Source organism: Trichoplusia ni, chromosome 8 (assembly GCF_003590095.1).
Source record: "Trichoplusia ni isolate ovarian cell line Hi5 chromosome 8, tn1, whole genome shotgun sequence".
Taxonomy (NCBI): Eukaryota; Metazoa; Arthropoda; class Insecta; order Lepidoptera; family Noctuidae; genus Trichoplusia; species Trichoplusia ni.
In genome coordinates, this window is record NC_039485.1 from 14,831,831 (window position 1) to 14,852,054 (window position 20,224).

Consider the following 20,224-nt stretch of genomic DNA (forward strand, 5'->3'; position numbering starts at 1 on the left):
GTTAAATTGTTATCTTCCTTTAAATACATTTATTGTTCCAACAATCATAATATTACTCCTATATTTTGTATTATCATTAAGGGTCAAAATAAAACCTATATGTATAAATAAAGTTGTTTTTTCTTTTATTAAAACCACGTTTGATTTTATAAAATATATTTTTTGTAACAAAAATATAACCTATATACACCTTTCCGTAAAGTACTATCAATCACATTGATTCCGCGCTAGTCCCTAGTTGAGCAATAACAAATTAAGTTAACAATTATTTTCGTTGTCCCACGCCCTAATCTCTAAGCTTAAGTTTTAATCTTTATAAAAGTCTTCTATGATGTCTTTGTACTTCTCGTAGACTACGTTTCTCTTGATTTTCAATGTGGGTCCTGTAATAAAACAACAACAAGAATTTTAGTTTAGCTGAACTAGTAATTTTTCTTAAAGAAAAACAATGATCACCAATTTATGGTAAGCCCATATCTATCGGGACTATTGGGCTGCCAATGAAGGCTTATGGCAAGAAAAATATTAATTACGATATTTTTTCTATACGTTATGAAGGTTTGTGAAAAAAGTCAACATACCTAATTCTCCGGAGTTGACTGAGAAGTCTGAGGGCAGGATTGCGAATTTCTGGATCTTCTGTGCGTTCGATATGGCGTGCTTGTTGGCGCGAGCTAGGCCCTCTTCAATAGCTTTGTAAATCTGATCAAAAAAGTAAAACGATTTAGTATAGGACTGGTCTTTGTATATCATTTAATTTTGTCAGCCGACCGAACTGACCGGTTCTTCATCCATGGTATCATACAGAGGTGAATTCCCTTGGTAAATGTAATGTGTAATCCTGACATTTGTTCTCAAGGAGTCGAAGGTGTTTTTGTGAAATATTGAATTTTCCCAGAATATTAGTAAAAAATAATATAATTAGCAAAGTATGTCGACTTACCAAGGGGTCCTTCGTGCTCACGATTTGGCTGACTTTGGTAGCAGTGCTGCCGAGGCTGGCCACCCATTTACACGTCTCACTTTCAAGGTCGTCCAGTGGATCTCCAGTTTCCGAATTGACTTTAGACTGATGGATAAAAATAAATATTTTAATATTTTGGTTTATGATAAAGATCCAGAGTTACATGGCGTAAAGTCATGTCAATTCGATTTGTGAAGATTCTACCTTCAACTCGCCAGGTTGGATATAGGCAGTACCGTATTAAGTCGCGAGCCCTGTAGCAAATTCAACCAACGGGGCCTTTGATTTATTTGAGTTCTCAAATTTACCTGTTAGTTTTGCTGTCATACCAACTTCTGTATAGTGCAGTTTAAGAAGTACAAGCAATAACTTATATGGGCAACACTCATGCGTTGGAGCACGGGGCCCTCATATTGGCGGGGCGCGGTTATACGACATATACTTACGACAAATCGTACGAATAAGAAATCTCACCTTAAGCGTAAGCAGTATAGAGAGGAATTTGCGTCGGTCACCGATAAGCACCGCGTAGCCAACGTGCAGTAGCTCAGCCTGCACCGTCTGTTCGATCAGTACTGGGGCTACATTCTCACCGCCTGCCGTGATCAAAAGTTCCTGAAAAACAAACGATAAAAATCAAAATTAGGCATGACGCTTGTTGGTCCGAATGTTATCTAGCCATGTCTTTTCAGATAAGTGTATTCCCTTAACAAGAAACGTTGACTAAGAACAGCGTACAAGTAACCTTATTCTGAATTAAAGCCTTTAACGGCAACTGGAAACTGACTAAGGATAATCAAGCTCGCCTTTCTATTATTCGACAAGATATACCTAGCAGGGTTCTATTACTGTATATTTTTTCTTAACAAAAATAGTTGTCGAAATAGTTCACCTTTATTCTTCCAGTAATGTACAAGAGGTTGTTGCTATCCACCCTGCCGATGTCTCCAGAGTGCAACCATCCTTCATCGTCGATAGCCTCGTTAGTCTTAGCCTCGTCGTTCAGATATCCCATGAATACGTGGCGCCCGCGCATCATGATCTCTCCGGGACCGTTAGGGCTGGTCGAACCACCGAACATGGTCTCCGTGCCGTCAAGTAAAGCCCCGGCGGAGTCCAACGAAAATCTGAAGGAAAACAAGCACTTTAAAAACACTTTCGGTTTAGGTTTTCTGATCTGATTCTTTTTAAGCGACTTCTAGAAAATGAGGTTCTGAGTTCGATTATTTGTATGCATGTTAGTCCGCGATTATCTCGCGTTTGGCTGAAGCAATTTGGATGCGGTTTTCAGGAAGGTATTTACGAAATCAATTTCAAATATCAGTGTTTTAAGGCAATGAAGATTTTTAAGTAGGTACTTAAGGTAGCTACATTTGTATTTTAATTTTAAGAAAGATCCCCTATCTTTAATCTGAATTATTTACAACGGTCTTATTCGACAATTAAGCAGATACTCTTAATCTTCACGGTATTATTACTACAGTAGGTACTAATCATAAATTTTTGATAACATCAAAATGATCGAATAAAAAATAAAAAGATATGAATAATTTTGAATCTTGATAAAACTACTTTTATATCTCTATACTTTTTTATTATACACAATTAAAGCCGTATAATAAATTATTCTAGTGAATACTAGAATCAAGATATAAACATGATTATGTAATTAATGCATCAATATTTTGTATACAATATTGCATGGCTTCAAGACGTAAAAAAAAATATTGTTAGTATTGTATGTATTGCCATAAGCAAAATTCGTTTACGCAAAACGCACATTACTAAGAGATTATCCGCTGGATACAATAAAGCCCTATTGCTTTACTTAATTTTGATTAAGTTCAGAATAAAACTAACTAATAAATTTTAAATCTATTTTATAGGAATCTTAAGTAGGTAATGATGTTGTTTATATATATATGCGAATAAATCCCTTAATTCAGGTTTACTTACTTGGGGTATATGCTGAGTGTATGGGCACCAGAAGCCTCACTCATGCCGAATGCATCGACAATGGGTATGTCGAGAGAAAGGAAGAATTTCTTGATGTCAGGAGAGAGCGGAGCCGCGGCCGTCACGAAGGTCGTGCACTGGTCTAGTCCCAGAGAGTCGTGGACCTTTTTGAACACCAGCCTTTTTGCCATGTTGTAGCCGAAAGCTGAACCATCCACCCTGCCGACACGAGATTAATTGAAATAAACACAAATATTCCTAGGGTTTGTAGTTTTTTGTTCAGATTTGTGTGGGGTTGAATGCAAGGAAGTAAGTGTTTTAATGAACTATAATTGGTTTTTAAAGATTTAATTCTGCTTGATTGGCACTTTTGTAGAATCGCTAACCGCGATACAAAATAATAATGTTCAATAAAAGTGCCAAATATTACGGTACAAAGTGTAGCTGTTAGAAGTTAAATGGTTAAAAGGTATATTCGTTTTACAATTTATATTTGGTTCATCATTAAATCTATAATTGGATGTCAACGTTTATACAAACAAAATATTGTTCCATATCCGTTTTTAAATGAGTCATTTAAAATAATATCTAGGTTGGCTTACATTATTAGTGTGATTGTATAGCGTTTAGTGTATTTACACAAATAATTATAAGTCATGCCGGTGTATTTATCTTTAATTGAATTTGCTCTGTTCATCAACAATAGTTAAGTCAAGGACGTTTACATAATAAGGTATTATACAAGGCTGGGTCGCTCTAGACAATGGGTAACTACAACTACAAACTACTTAATTTTTATTACGTTCTTCAAGTGTTGATCAATTAGATAATAACTAAGGATTCACTGCATACCTATGAATAGGGTGTAAGAACTCAGCAATTTTACACAACTCATAATTTTGATGAGGAAATAGAACACAATTGAGCTCCAGTATTAAACTAGCCTTAGGGGCAATGACAAGGCATGTTGCAAACGAAGTTTGAAAACAGACTGGTCATTTTGATGACATAACTGTTTATTAACATGCGTTGGTTAATGTGAAAAGAATATCCTACGGAAAAAACCAAGTGTATAATCGTGTAACAAAATATGTAGGTATAAATAATGATACGGACTATTTATTACTTTGATAAAATTCTGAGTAATCTAGCCAAACGAATGTTATGAGTATAAAATAGTTTAAAAACGTGAATATTACATAAATATGCGAAGTGAACTTTGTGCTATTCAATGGATTTAATTACGTATTTCAACTACAAAATGAAACTTATTAACATACGCTAATTTCTGATTTAAACTAATGACTATCGAACTAAAAATACTTAAAAATGTTATGTGCGGAATAATAACAGTGTTTGCATTCTCCAAAGGCTAAATCGTATCTAATTTGAAATCAAACATGCTAATAGTTTTCTCAAACTCAAAACTAGGTGCTAAATACATAAGGTAGCATGCTGCAAGCTCGGGGGTCATTCCTTACATACCAAAATTGTATCATTTCATCGATCGTGAAGTCAATTGGCAGACTGTACATACCGCTCGATAGCGCACTGATTCAAAAATCATTTTATTAACATCAATCTATACCTACATTAGCATATTAAAAGCTGTCCCAAGATTATTAATGGCCATTTTCACTATCCGTTCTATCGTTGGGTATGGCTACTAGAGACAGAATTTTGACATAATTTTGAAAAAATTAAATAACTAGTATCCTAATAGCATTTAAATATGCGCACCTTAAAGCAAACAGCGTCGGATTGTTACTCAGACTTGCTTTAGCATCATAAATATCTAAATAATACCTATAGTTTAAAAACTGTAATATATATCAAAATAAAAAAAAAATAAGTTTTGGGCTTACCCATTAATCCTGGCTTGATGGTACTTGAGACCTTTGTCTTTAGCGCATAAAGCGATTCTTTTCTTGATAGCGCCGCTGGACGCGCCTACAGCCATGATCTTTTCATACATTTTCTCCCACACACGTGGAACGCCCAAGAATCTGGAAATAAGAAGAAGAATTCATTCAGATGCTTTATTGTAAAAAAAAATTGTATAAAATGTTAATATGACGTAGATAATGTAAATATATACCTATTTAGAAACCAATTTACAAACTTTTTGTTGAAATTGCGGCATGATTGTATTGTAATTTTATGTCAACTAGTTTCTCAGTGATCCGTCTACAATATTTGAAGGTCTACGATGTAATTTCGGAGGTATTAAAGTACCGGTAGATGTTATCATGTAATGACATGCTATGGAGCGTGTCGTCCCCAAATATTTACGATAACATTTAAATAATTTCAGCATTCAATTCTGTTTATACTCCTTCACTAGACCGTAAATCTAATTAACTTAGTACGGATGTATTGTTTCGTATAAATCATTTGGGTTCGTAATAAAATGTTATTGGTAGTAAATTTTTACTTTGCATTCCTGTAGACAATGTTTACAATGAAATCAAGATATTTTTAGGGAATACTGAAGATTTTACTAACGCGACTACATGAAAATTAAAAATATCTACTGTTATCAATTCTGTCGTTTCTTTCCTATCCGTAGCGTCAGAAAGGGACGACAACAGATATGAACAAACTTTGGAATTTCGAACTGTACCGAATAGTGCTTATTTAATATTTGGGTCACGTTACCTGGTGGGCCTGACTTCCTTCAGCGTCTCTACGATGCTGCCTTTAAGTGCATCCGGTTGCGCGAAGAACACTGGGATTGCGTTTGATAGAGTTGTGTAGATGTCCACCACCTGTTAAATAAAGTACCAAATATTTATTAGCATAATTATTATTAAAGTATCTAACCATCTATTCGGAACTATTAAAAAATGATAATTTTTTAAGTAAGATGATTATTGCCTAAGTCTATGATTAACCAAGTTTTATATCCGGGTCAGTTTTTTGTCTTTGTTTTAGCTTATAGACCACCCACCACAAAGATAAAGTCGCTACATAAAAAACGATAATTGGTTTAAGTGGTTCCTAAGATTCACGTGGAAATAATCGTCCTGTACATTCGTACATTAGAACTAATGAACTACTTAATATAATCATTGTTTAATGTAGGTATTAAAAGGATAAGGGTGATCTTAATTCTTGATTATTCTCTATCAGTCAACCATAACCAAATGATTGGGCATTGTAGCAAGTTCCAGTTGCTTTAGTTTTAGCATACAGACCTGAGCAGCCACGTGGCTGAGTGGTAAGAAGGAGATGATGCGGTCCTGCGCGGGCTTCAGGTCGCTGACTCGCTCGCTGATTGAGAAGGCGTCCCACGTCAGGCTGTCATGTGACAGCATCACCGCCTTCGGAGGACCCACTGTACCGGACTATGGACAACAGATGAATTATCAGCAGACATACACAAAAAGCCAGTCCTACTAATATTACGAACACGAAAGTTTGTATGTATGGATGTTTGGATGTTTGTTCCTCTTTGACGCACGACAGAACGGATTTAGACGATCTCAGATGCTTTATAACCAGGATTAAAACTTAGGTAATTTTTTTCCCGATTTCATTTTCCCATAGGATCATTTCGATTTGCAGCGGGCGGGCCCGCATACTATTTGCTATCTAGTTACATTCATGATAATTTAGGTACTTGTAGAGATGACACACTATCACTCGGAAATTTACGAAATTCCCATTATCAGATCAAACAGGATCTCCGACTAAAAAGTACCGTATTATCAATCGGTATCCAACCTAACCTATCAGTATTAATTGCAAACGTTATTATCTTAATAACACAAACACGTTAGGTATTTACGTCATGCATTTTATTTTGACTTAATAGATAGACATATAGATAATATTGGTAACTAAATCTGTCATGACTACAAGCAGATACAAATTGACTCAAACTTGCAGTGATAACAGCTGCCCATGTGGCATTACGAAGCACTTTTGATGGAGATCGAGAGGTTCTTATATATTAAGGTATTTACGTGAGAAACAGTATCTTTATTACTCATAACAGCAATTAACTCAAGCAAACTCTATGTCAAAACTAGTTTTCCCAAACTAAAAGATTTATAGATAATCATTTGGTGTTATTTCTGAGAATAGAAAGGACAGCATCTAAAATATCCAAAATCAACCTTTTTTATTCGGGCCAGAACATAATCCAGTTATACATTTCAGCCATATTGTCGAGAGCTGCACGCAAAAATTATTCTGGGGTCTTAATTATAATGGAATGGTAGTCGAATTCAAAATAGTTCGCATTCAATTTGCAACTTCAGGTGAGAACCTAACAAAGGCCCGGCGTGGTCACAGGTTGCAGGTGCAAACATTTTTACTAAAAAAAAAAGTAAAACTTACAGTGTAGACCAAGGTGCAGCACTCGTTGACGGATATACTCTTCAGGATGTTGTTCAGTTGCGTGTCGGGCTCTTTTTGACCCATTTCCAATAACTGATCCCACTACAACAACAAAACGCATTATTTTAATTATAGTAGCTTCCATACATTATCACCGTGGCCCCATTATATTTGAGAAAGCTGTGCCCCAATTCCGCCAATTACAATTGCTGATGATTGAATGGAAATTTGACTTAAATTAAGTTATTCGTATTGTCCGAAGCATTTTGGGAGGAAGAGAATGAATTTCGTCAATTGTATATAGTGGAATTAGAGGCCTGTACTATATCCACTTCTATAATTGTTAGGTTGGTAGAATTCTTACACTGTATACTCCAGGGACGGAGGTGTCGACATTCCCTTCCCATTGCACGAGCGCCTTCAGATGTGGCAACTTGTGGCGGATGGATAGGATTTTGTCTAGCTGCTTCTTGTCCTGCACGGCGCAGATGTTGGCGCGAGACGATGTGAGGCAGTGGTAACAAGCGTCTGCCGAATTCGTCGTGTAGATACCAGCCGCGTAACCACTGAGGACGATCACAGTTAAGTAAAATGTTTTTTTTTTAACAATAGTAACATATCACTGACCTCAAATAAAAAAAGTACTGAGCTAAACTTGATGAAATAATAAATACTTGACCAAATGAATGATTCATGTTCACAGAAAAAGAACGAAGAAAATTGGTCTATCCCGTCCGAAGTTAGGAGGTAACAAAAAAACCACATACAGACGAATTAAAAACCTCTTCCATTTTCAAGTCGGTTGAAAAAATACATAATTATCACTTTTTGACCTATCACTATCATTATGTTTTATTAGAAGTTCGTGATAATTAACGTCCCACTAGACGTCGCAAGGAAAGAATCTGCGAAGATTTTTTTATTTATTCATTCGGCATCCCCACTCTTTGAAGGGGATGCTAAATCATTGCAAAAATACAATATAAGTATTTAGGACCATGTAGTAATTTGTTTACTGCTTTTATATGTGGATGAACGAAACAACCTCTAAAAGAAATAGACGCAAAGACATCGATATTGATCCGGTTATGAAATAGTAATATCGAATAATGGCAGCAATAAACACGGGTGTTTTATATTTTCTTATCAAGCGAATATTGTAATGTCAAAGCTGATTTACAACAAAATGTAATCTTTTAACCCAGTTGGTATATGTAGTAGATACGCAATACGCGTCTATAAGTATTCAATTGAATAAAAAACAGTTGTGAAACAATAGGATTGTATTCGTTCTAATCACGTGTAAAGATCGTAATCATTGAATTAGTTTACTAGTGTCAGGGCAGTTATAAAAAAAACTTGTATTACATGGTTACCTTCGTAATCGCATTACCATATATAGGTACCATAAATTTTTCAGCTCACATCAAAAATTGCGTATGATAGTATTTTAACAACTTTATTTATTCCTCAATAATTTCTTGAATAAAAAATATAACTCCAGTTGCATTATAATAATATAGAGTGATTTTTTTTCCTTGTAAATGAAATACCTTATCTTATAATTTGTATCTACTAGACGGATGTTTTTTTCAATATCAGATTATCTTTTGATTGCGGCTAAATTTATACATATAAAGTGAGGACTCACCCTGCATGTATAGCTGCCAGGTCGGCGACAAACCATTGCTCCGAGTTGAAACCGAGAATGCATACCGAGTGGTATCTCTCTAGACCCAGTTTCAGGAAACCTTTCGCGACTGTGCGCACGCGCTCTTGGTACTGTCTAAAATAGAAAATATTTTATTAATCCATGACTAATTCCGATAAGTTACTAATTTAGGAAAAAATGACTAATCTTATGACAAATTCACACCTGTGATAATAACAAAAATTGTTTTATGTGACTCAAGATTAAGGAATCAAGGAGAAGGAAAACCGTTTAAATGCTAATGCACGCCACAAAACGTTCAATTGATAATCAAGTTTGTAATCCTCGAGATTAGTATCCCTCTGTGATATCAATAACTTTTAGGCAGGAAAACACGTTCAAGGAAGTCTACAGTCTTAATCATGCTCGTTGTACGTTAATTGGAAACTTGTATATTTAGTGAATCATACATACATGCACTCTTATCAAATTCCGATATATCGTTTATTTTTGAGTAGAGATATCTCGTTCGTTGTAAACTTACTTGTAGGTTATTTTGTGCCATTTTCCGTCAGCTTTTTTTGTGGCTAGCGCTGTGGCGTCGGGGTATCTGGCGACAGTCCTGTTGAGCAGGCCAGGCACTGAGATGGGGGGCTCCGAGGCTACACCTCGCGCCGCTACTCTTAACTTCACATGGCCACCGGGTACACACGACGTGTAATTTTCCACCGGTATTACTTGGTCCGGTCCTGAAAGTATATTTACAAGGTAATGCCATGCTTATATTATGTAAACATCGATCAGAGAATTATGTGCAACGCACACGTGCTCAGTACCTACATACGTGTAATATTAGTTTATTTGTAAATCACCTCATTCATGACTTGTTCTTAAATGCATTCTTTCTCAGTATATAATGTAGATTGAACTTGTTTCGTCACAATTTCCGAAGGGCAGGCAAATAATCGTTGTGGCCAATTGTTATTGTGTAGCTATTTATAAAATTACTTGTTATAATTAAATGATCGTCTTTCCTTGACGACAACATTGGACTCGTTTGCCTATTATCTACATTTAAACTAGCGTAAAACTTAATCATGGTTGTTAATGAATCATTATATCAATAAATCAGTGATTATTATCATCTCATTAGCGATAATTATTAGACACCGAAAAATTTCCTCGATAAGGCGGGCAGACCATGATACAATGCGTAGACTAGTATTTACGATTATAATAGCAGATGTTATTGAAACACTATTTACGGCAGAAGCCGGCTGCTTACCGCATTTCGGATAATCAGTCATTATGGCAAGATTTCTTGCAATAAATTGCCAGAACATGAAATTCAAAATAATAGTGCATTTTGTTTTTAAATGCCGACAACATCACATACATTGTTCCGAACCCAAAGTAAGTTACTAAAGCACTTGTGTTATGGAATTCAGATACAACGAAGGTACCACAAACACCCAACCCCGAGAGAATGTAGAAATGTGAATTTTTACATTGACTCGACCGGGGATCGAACCCGGGACCTCAGAGCAAGCGACACCTTGAAACCGGTGCGTACGCCACTCGACCACGGAGATTTAAAACATAAATAAGAATGAATATTTACCATTCATGTATTTTTCATGACTAATTCCATTGGGTACTTGCATTTTACTAACTTTAACTATTTCTTCGCCGTTTTCCACGATGACTGTCGTGTTGTTCTGAAAAAAGAATACCTAATTGATTAATTTGCCAACACGATCAGATACACTAATTACGGGAAAGATGTTAGAACAATTTAGAATATGATAAATTGTAAAATAAATAATAAAATCGATTGATTATACCGGCGATGACCTCGATAGATCAGACGTCAAAACTTGATAATTTTAAGCTTATACAACCTATGATGAATGTATTAAAACTAGCATCAATTGTTTGTCATTTCGAGCGTCTAAATCTGTAAACTCATGACAGGTATTTATATTTCCAAGATTTATAAAATATAATACAAGGTAAAATATAGGACGGAGTAACCTCGGGACGCTAAGATACAAACGTCTGTACTATATCACAAGGGGGCTAATTTTGATGTTAAAAGTTTCGATTTCGTTAGCGACAGAAATCCTGTAATTTCCTCCTTAACATTTTGGCAGACCAATGACGCGTTCATTGATGTGCTTATTGAAATACAATTTGATTCTGTCTCCTTATTCGATTTTAGACTTATTGCCTCTAATTTTATGTAATATTTTTTTTTTTAGGAGTCGGTTACAAACATACATACAGCCTACAAGTGATGCGAATTAAAGCGTGGTTTAAACTGTAAATATCTATCAAAACTGAAGTTCATGGTATGCGATAAAATGCAGCTACTGTGAGACCCTCCATTGTTGATAAAATATTATAGTTCTGTACCCTAAACATTGCATATTTTGAAGTTCTTAGGTAATAATTAAATACATTTGCAGAAACAATGGTCCCTGTTCACGTCAGTTGGAATGTTACTAACAAAATAAAAAATAGAGAAATAGCAAACTGGACACCTTTTTTAATAATAAAATACCTCGCACGTTTATTTTACGTTTATTCGTGTGAACGATAAATTATAATCTTTTTATATGATAATGATCAATCCACCGTTATCGAAATTCTTTACTTCAGCCGAATAATTTTAATTAGGGGTTTTTCTTGGTTTTGGTCTCTTTCTTTTGGTCAATACTTTTTTTCCTGTAGCTGTTTTTAATGAGCGTTTTAGCTATATCACGATGTTTCATGTGCCACCTGTCAAGTTTGTTAAATTTTGATAAGGAAATTAACCTCACTTAGTTCATTCACTCGATCAAAGCCCTTCGAATAAATTAACTATTTTTTATTCATGAAATATTAAAGGATTAAAAAGTTTTACACATTAAAATACTGATCTGTGTTTTTATTCTCGGCTTATTTTATTTGGGAAGTTTGTCGAATGTAGAGTCATTTGAATCAGAATTCGATGGATGTAACTTCCTACTTAGATAATATTTAGTTGTTTATAATAAGAAATAAATAAATGTTTTATTTCATATCAAAGTGTATTGTTATTCATAATAAAGCGCTTTCGATTTCGGAATTATCTCTACATAACGACTTAAAACGTAAACTAGGTGTTATGAGGCAGCTGTTTATAAACAATTACTTAACGAAAAGAGTAAACAATGTGGGTTTTGTATAGTTATTATAATAACAGTTGTATCACAAACGATGCAGGTGTATCAAACGAAAACATATTGTGCTAAAACATGTGTGAAAGTAGATAATAAAGGACATTAAAAACGTAACCACAATACAATGACGGTCTTTACACTGGACCTGTATTAATAGCCGTATTAATGTCTTGATGGTACTGCTTTATAATAAGAAATAAATACTATAATATTTATACCTAAGAAAATTATATTCATGGACTCGTATCTGGGTCCCGATTCCGCTATTTACAATGCCCGTTAAATAAATGGCACTTGGATTATATTTGACACTATTCCTATTCTCCTATGCATTTTGCCAACTTTGCAGATTTGGGGCCTGGATAAGAGATACATTTTAGAAGAAGAAATAACAAATATTTTGATCCTCATTACTTAAAATATTATTGTTTCTAAGTAGGCATATTTGTACTGCAACTAAATTAACAAAATAAATAAATAAGTAAGCCTTTATTGTTGTTCTAAAAATTAACAACACACGTTCCTGATTATAAATAATATTTCAAAAAACACATCGCTACACGATCAGTATCACTTCAAAGCTCATCTTCAGATAAAGGCTTCTAAAACTTAAACCAAGGTATCTAACATACAAAAACTAATTATACGGTTCTAGAATCAAGTTTTAAAAAAGAGAACTAAACAACCTTTTTTGTGTACTTGTAGTAATCGGGGGGCCAACTGCCACTATTCCGGGTGTGCGAGAGAGATGCCACTACGCAGTGTATTGCGTTGTCACGCTTCCTCAAACATATTAATATTACTTTAAGACATGGTGGTACAGTCTCTGGGCCCCAATTCTGCTACTTAATCGGGGCCCTGAAGTACGCAATGTTATATGTAAAACGTATTTTGTGGCATAAGTACGTATAATTTAGCTAGGTATTAACATTTTAATACCAACGTAATCTAAATGATTATATTTTAGCTTTTAATGACGTAGGTGTCGCTTAAGATACCGAAATGAATGAAACTCAAAAAAATTGATCGGATGACTTGGAGCGAATTGAAAACGTAGATTAAAATAATAAATCAATCAAAACATTATCTTAGATGAATGAAAATTTATCAAAAAAGTTATCTCTGTGCCTAAAAAGGCTTACTTTTATTTAGTAATTTTGTTTTCGTTTTGTTTGGCTAGGTTCGTTAGCAGTTTATATTTTGTGTCTAATTTTGTCTCCAAAAAATGTTTCCTCAATTTATTGCTGAGGTCCGCAATTTTCGTAAAGTTTGTCTCGTTTTACGAAACACAAATTTAAGGAAGACTTGTTCATGGAAACAAACAGGAGAACAGCATTTACATTTTCTGATTTTGTTGCTTAAATCTGTTCTTCTTGTCGTACGTTATCAAAAACCATGTAGTATAGTACATTTTATACCCAGTTATACTATGAACCTACGCTGTTGCAAGCCGCATCAATTACAATCAGGTAGGTATTTACATACCTACTAAACATTTTTGGGTCGGTTCAAGACCCGCCAAATGGTTGTTAATTATTTAATTATGTATTTCCTTTCCATACGTTATTTCAGGCATGCTATTCTATATTAAGACAGTCATTCTGAGTGATAAAAACTCTAAGGTGACTGGCACAATTTACATCGGAAGGTTAAATTCTTAATTTAGCTGTCTTGGATTTCGATTCCTAAGTTTAAAATGTTGCAAGCCAGATTTAACAACTTACATGAAGCACATGAAGACTTTAGTGTAATTGGCAAATGTACTAATATTCTGCGCACATCGATATTTATTTTTAATACTTATTTACATGCGTGGCAATAATAACACTGAAACAAATAGCATATTGTGCTAATGGATGCAAGAATGTATTTGCTTTTTTTTATTTAGTTCGCTGTCTTCACCCGTCCTAATTAAGGAAAGATTGAGAAGAGAGAGGGAAACCATGAAGGGATTGCTTCCAGCTGGTTTTTATGTAATTGTTATAAATAAGGCTCTTATTTTCAATTACTTCGAAATACAATACAACACAACAATAGCTATTGAAATCATGAAAGAGCGAAAACATTAGACTATTAATAAGCACGTTTTCGTAATGTATAGAAATTAACTATTAGAATTGGCTTTTTTATTCAAATTTTGTTCATACGTAATTTATATTTAGCTAAATAGCTAAGAAGATTATATTAATATTAGAAGTATTTATAGTATTATTATATTTAGGTTCACCTAAATATCGCAGGCGCTTAATGTTATGTCAAAGAGCAATAAATTCATAGATTTGCTACGATTTATCACAATTTCTATCTCTGATAAATCCATCGTACAACTTTAAAGGGGCCAATCTTTTGTGAGAAATTTACACGTTTTATTCTTAATGTTTACTTGCAATATAAAGCATTTATTTTTTATTTATTAGTAAAGCCGAATACTGAACCTCGATCCATTTTATGTCGACTCTATGTGTCATGCTGATTGTATGAAAATATCAAGTTGTTGAAAAATTGGATCTTAATTTGGAATCGAGATTTTCTTCCAACTCATGAATGTAGAGTAGAAAACTAAGAAATTAGTGCCTTTTCACTCACCTGTACAAGTATAGCCAGTAACAAAATTTAAATGCAAATTTTAGGTCGTCAGTTACCATTACGCTATTAAGTAAGACGTTTTCTGTCCTGTATAGTACGCAGAGCCCTTCGCGATTCGAGCCCTAAGCGATTCGAGTATATACTTAGTATAATACATTCTTCTTTTGTTTAGTAGAATTGGACGGCACAAAGTCCAATGAAAAACGTTGATAAATTGACAGTGATACAAAAAAATATACTGTACAAATTCAGATTATCTTATCAAATAACAAGTCTTGCCTCTTACCTAACATTGTTACCGGCGCTATGACTTTCAATTTCAGAACAAGGCTGAAATCACTGTATTATAATAAATACAGATTTTCAAGAAAACTGAAACTTTATATATTTCTAGCCTTTATATATTTCAGTGATTCTGTGACCTTAACTCCAGTATTTTTTAACTGAATATTTCCAAGTTTCAATTGTTCTATTTTAAAAACTTTTTTTAGAATTAACTTTATGGTTTAGCGTTCGTCATGATGACGACAATAAATACTTAAACGATGATCCTTTATCGTACGCATCGAAGATATCTAAGTCAATTGAATCCAAATCTGAAATGAATCATTAAGGAAACATCGATGGATAGGTACGGTAACAAGTATTAAGTATGAATAATGGAGCGTCGTTTGTTTTATGTGGAATAGTGCAACCAGAAGATAACTAAATTACCTATCATAATCGATATCAAAATAGATTAAATTCTATACTGAATAATAAACCTTGCGATATTTGATGTATGCGTCAGTGATTAGTCTTAATAGATGAATATCTGAAACAATGCGTATATAATGATATCACTTTCTGGAATAGCCGAAACGCTTCATGGTGACAAAGGTATGTTTGAATGAAGAAATAATCCGTAATTCATCACGGTAGGCTGCGCTTAAGACGGAAACAGTCCATTGAAGCAGCACGAACTTTCAGATAGGTGCCCATTATTTTTACACACCAACTGTGGCCGCACTTTGTACTTTTAATATCGATGTGACAATGGACTTTGAATTATGTAGAGTATCGTAAACCGATCTAAATTAAAAAAAAAATGATATTACCTTGCCGTTACCAACCTACTTTTCTTCTTTTATTTATGCCCAAACTTTCTCGGTACAGGGCAACGGCCTCCCTTCGTTCATTCTTAAACTCATTAGAGCTACTCTTTAGAACTTTTTACAAGCAATCAGATATTATCACATACCATTAAAAAACAATGGTTGCAAGTGATACAACTAGGTGCAGTAAAACTTTGTAGACCTGATCAAATAAAAGTAGAGTCTTAAAAACTGTTGAAAACATTGACAAATTGTAGAGAGCTATATTAGACAGACAAAAGAAAAAATAAATATAATTTTTCATAATATATGCCAGTACTGGTATTTATTTGCATGATAAATTTTTCATGGAATAATAATAAAATTTTGACAGCTTAAAATTAAGTAGGTACAAATAACGTCTCTCTCTTTTTTAAGGTGGCGATATTTGTCAGTTGTATACAGATTTATTATTCGTAAAGCCATGAAGGTGTCAGTAAGTACTTAGTTCGGCACAAAGTAAGACAAGATACCCGTAATAAAAATATATAAAATTATACAATAACTAAGTGTCATTAAGTGATTAAGTGTTATGTTAGACCGCACCTGCTTATTAGCAATGTATTTTCACATTTTCTTTTATATTTATTCGTGATTTGTAAGGTCCTTAAATCCTGAGCTGATATGTTCTGATATTTGAACGCGACGATTTTTTATAATCTCATTAAATCATTCAAACGATCAACGAAGAGCTCTTTTAAGAAGTTTAACGGATACAATTAACTTAAACAGCAACGATTTACAAAGGATAAGCCTTTTATCTATGACGAATTCAAAACATTTGGATCTATTATTTTCTATGATTAGATTGTTTACACATCATAGATAATTAAAAAACAAACATTCACTTTTTAAACCAAATGAATAATCATTATTAATTTGGCAGAGAAAGACGCTTACCTATTAAGCTGGCACCGTCCCGGCTATTCCAACAAAAACTAAACGATTTTACTGATCATTAGCATTAACCCGAAACACGCTATTGATAACCACATTCAATAAATTCGCAACTATACTAATCCTTACGTAACGTACCAGTTTCGTTGATTAGATAAACTAATGCAGGTGATAATTTCGATCCGACTTAATCATAGAGCCGTGGATTTGTTTTCAATGCATTAATCGCATTGATAATCGTATTAATCACTTGTATATATCCGTAAAATCGACATTTATATTTCAAAGAATAAATATCTACTAGGTATGATTACTTTTTATAACGGAAATCTAATATTTGTTGCGTCCTTGACATTCAACTCAGCCGCCAATATCCGACGATGCAGACATTTACAAATAATGGGCAAAAGACGTGTGCAGGGTTTTAAGAAGACGTATCATGTGCATGGCAGAAGAAATGGCCTGTTTAAAGAATTCACATTCACATTTCATACAGTCTCTTTAAGTGTATGAATGGAATTTGGTAAACATATCGAGCGATAACTAGGTATTTCAAGAATATCAAACATCACATCTCTACTTTGTACGTTTCTTCTTACTTCTAGATTTGTCTTTGAGACAAATGAGGGTTGCAACTTCTTCTAGAATTTGTGTTAAACTACATCGCAAGTGTCAGGTCTATTGGGACAGAGATTAAATTAGGAACGACTCCGAATTTGATACGAAATTGATATCAGCAACTTTTGAAAATGAACCATATTAAAATTAAAATTATAGTTATGAGTAAGTATTTCACGTTTTCTTTTACAATACTTGTGTATTTATTTTTGGTGTATGTGTAAGCATCTGTTCGAAAGAAATAATGATAAAACACGGATATACTTATTTGTTCCGAAACGTGTGACCGTCACTATCTTATCAGACAAAGATAAATTACAAAATGTTGAGCGCCATTTCGTTTTTAATTATTTTAACAATATTTTAGAATAAATAAAATATTTTTTTGTTTGTAATTAATTTGCATTAAGCAACCAAAAAGTTCGTAATGATAGTAAACTTCGATTTTAGTTATTTTAGTTTTCTCCACTTGAAATGAATACACATTTATAAATATTGACTCTAGCGATAGCTGAACATCATTAAGAATGTTAGTAACAGATGCGCTTATTAAGAATGTAAAAAAATAACCTTATCAAATACTTATTTTAATTTCTGTTGTTTTGAGACGGATAAGATTGTTCACGCGCAACCCAAATGACTCTACCTTATACCTTATATTCTCAATAATTCTCTTTTTTAACTCCCTACGCAAAACAACGGGTGTTATAATTTTGACGTGTCCGTCTGTCTATCTGTCTGCGATCTTGTTTTATATGAAAGGTGAAATGTTTGGTGAAACTTGGAAAGAACAACCGAATGTTTGCACATTTTTTTTTCGGCGAAGAAATAGTTAAGCGAGATAATTTAGCTGACTTATTGAGAGTTAATCCAGGTTTATAAATATTATAGTAACCCCTGTGTATACATGCTACGCTGATAACAGAGCGATAATGAGAACAGTTATCACTTATCAGCAATGGCGTGATACAGGAACGTAGGCTTGGCCGCGTGAAATGTTAAGTTTTAATCATACTGTGAACATGTGAACTGAGGGCATCAAATAGAAAAACATTTACATAAATGAGACGTAGCTCAACTTTATTAGTACGTAGTTTCTGATTAGTTTAATTAATTTTCGCTGCTTCACCCAACTTAGTTCAGTTAAACTGGTTTCTTGAACAATTAATTCTCATGCAATTACAACTCTACGTTGTCTCAAGTTTAACACTTATTTTACACCTATATTTTGTGAGAGCAATATTTTATTTCATAGAAGGAAAGAGGAAAAATATTTATTTTATGTTTTTATTATTCAACAATTTAACACGTTGGTTTGTGACGTAAAATTATTATACATATTGTTAAATTATAACTAGTTTTCAGATATCAATTGTTGAATAGTGGCTATAGTATGATAATTAGATATGCAAAACATCTCATGGCTATGTAAATTTAGGCAGACGACCGAGTAACGGTGTATCGGGTTATTGTGCGGCGGAGTTGTAAGTGTGTGTCAGATTTGGGCAACTTGCGCTATACAGCGGAACTTCAAACACTTTTTACTGCACTTATTTACAACGCGGAAGAACGAATACTCCTCACGAAATACAACTGACGTTACAACTGTATGAAATGTCAATAGTTTGCCACTACGTACGAATGTAGAGTTAGTAAACACATATTTTGATCATAAAATAAACTACCATATAGAGCAGTACCGACTTAAAAAATACGAAGAAAGAGCTTACCTAAAATATTAAAACTGTACTAATCTAGTCAAAATATTTGAACTAGGTGTCCTTCACTGCACTTTATAAATAGCTCTATTACACATAAATGTCATTGCACGGAATTAACAACTAAACTTGGTTGAAATCGACCGTAGTTCTGGAAAAATATAGAGATAACCGCGATCGACAGCTGACCCTGTGTAGGTCGTCGTGGAGACGGAAAATACATGGATGGTAGCGACCGAGGTGACGCGAGTGCCGACGCCAACTGGCGAGTTGCCCTACTGGTCATAGCGCGACCACGTACAGCTCGAGTATAAAGTTCACTTCACTGTTCGCGAAGACATGGTAAACACCTTCAATTTTCGCGGTTATTACGTTTTGTACATTTTTATTCGCCTAACCTACTAACGCCGCATTTATTTGGAAAGCATTAACAGTAGCAGGGACCGATTTATAAATTTTAAAAAAATAACTTACGGCTGCATGATTTTGCTGGAGGTCCTCGTCCATGGCGCGAAGTTCTATAACACTCGGTAGTACCACGGCACACGTGCTTGGAAGCGACCGCGCAGATGACTGAGTGCGCGTCGTTTACACTCGTGCGCTGTATTTCTCAACCGGCGCTGATAAACAACACTAGCTTTGGCTAATCAAAGGTGATTGCCACATTATTAATAAAATACCTATTCCCGTTTAAAGTAAAATAATACCTATCTAATCTTTTTTAATTCAGTACGACAATGCATTGAAATTACAGAGAAATGTATACGTCATCGAAGACAGTTGTATCAACTCAACTGTAAGTCATCATTCACTATTTGCGTAGATAGTACATAAGGCAATTTAAATCATAGATAGAACTAATGTAAAATGAAAATAATATGTAGACACGAAATAAATATTCGCATAACATTCAGTGGGTCCAGCGATCGATGATAGTGTTCTTGAGATAAACTCTTACCCTCTGGTATTGATTAAATCAACGCCAAACTCTGTTAGAGGTCGATGATAGCATCACGATCGGAAAGAGTAACTCTGTTATGGAAAAAAGATAAATTTTACTTTTAAATCGTCTTCGAAAACGAGGAGTTTCTTTGTTCAGCCGGAATTTTTCTGTTTTATAAGTTATATTTTCGATACTAAAGGGGGTCAAAATG

The 20,224-nt window shown here is 34.1% G+C and overlaps 1 protein-coding gene across 4 annotated transcripts; it reads right to left on the bottom strand.

Moving 5' to 3' along the window:
- Positions 1–139: 139 nt before the first annotated feature.
- On the bottom strand, positions 140–19,679 carry LOC113496566 (long-chain-fatty-acid--CoA ligase ACSBG2-like). 4 transcript variants are annotated; one of them, XM_026875824.1, is made up of 16 exons: positions 19,545–19,679; positions 10,537–10,633; positions 9,460–9,664; positions 8,916–9,050; positions 7,629–7,830; positions 7,265–7,366; positions 6,118–6,267; positions 5,579–5,688; positions 4,786–4,926; positions 4,406–4,471; positions 2,921–3,139; positions 1,857–2,091; positions 1,439–1,579; positions 944–1,069; positions 582–702; positions 140–383 (listed from the first exon to the last, which is right to left on the bottom strand). In XM_026875824.1, exons 1-16 carry the CDS (start codon positions 19,575–19,577, stop codon positions 307–309), a joined length of 2,160 nt encoding a protein of 719 aa, XP_026731625.1. In that variant the 5' UTR covers positions 19,578–19,679; the 3' UTR covers positions 140–306. The 4 variants fall into 4 exon arrangements, with proteins under 4 accessions (XP_026731625.1, XP_026731628.1, XP_026731629.1 ...); XM_026875827.1 differs by lacking the exon at positions 19,545–19,679 and adding an exon at positions 19,083–19,338; XM_026875828.1 differs by lacking the exon at positions 19,545–19,679 and adding an exon at positions 16,738–16,810.
- Between the last annotated feature and the right edge of the window lie 545 nt (positions 19,680–20,224).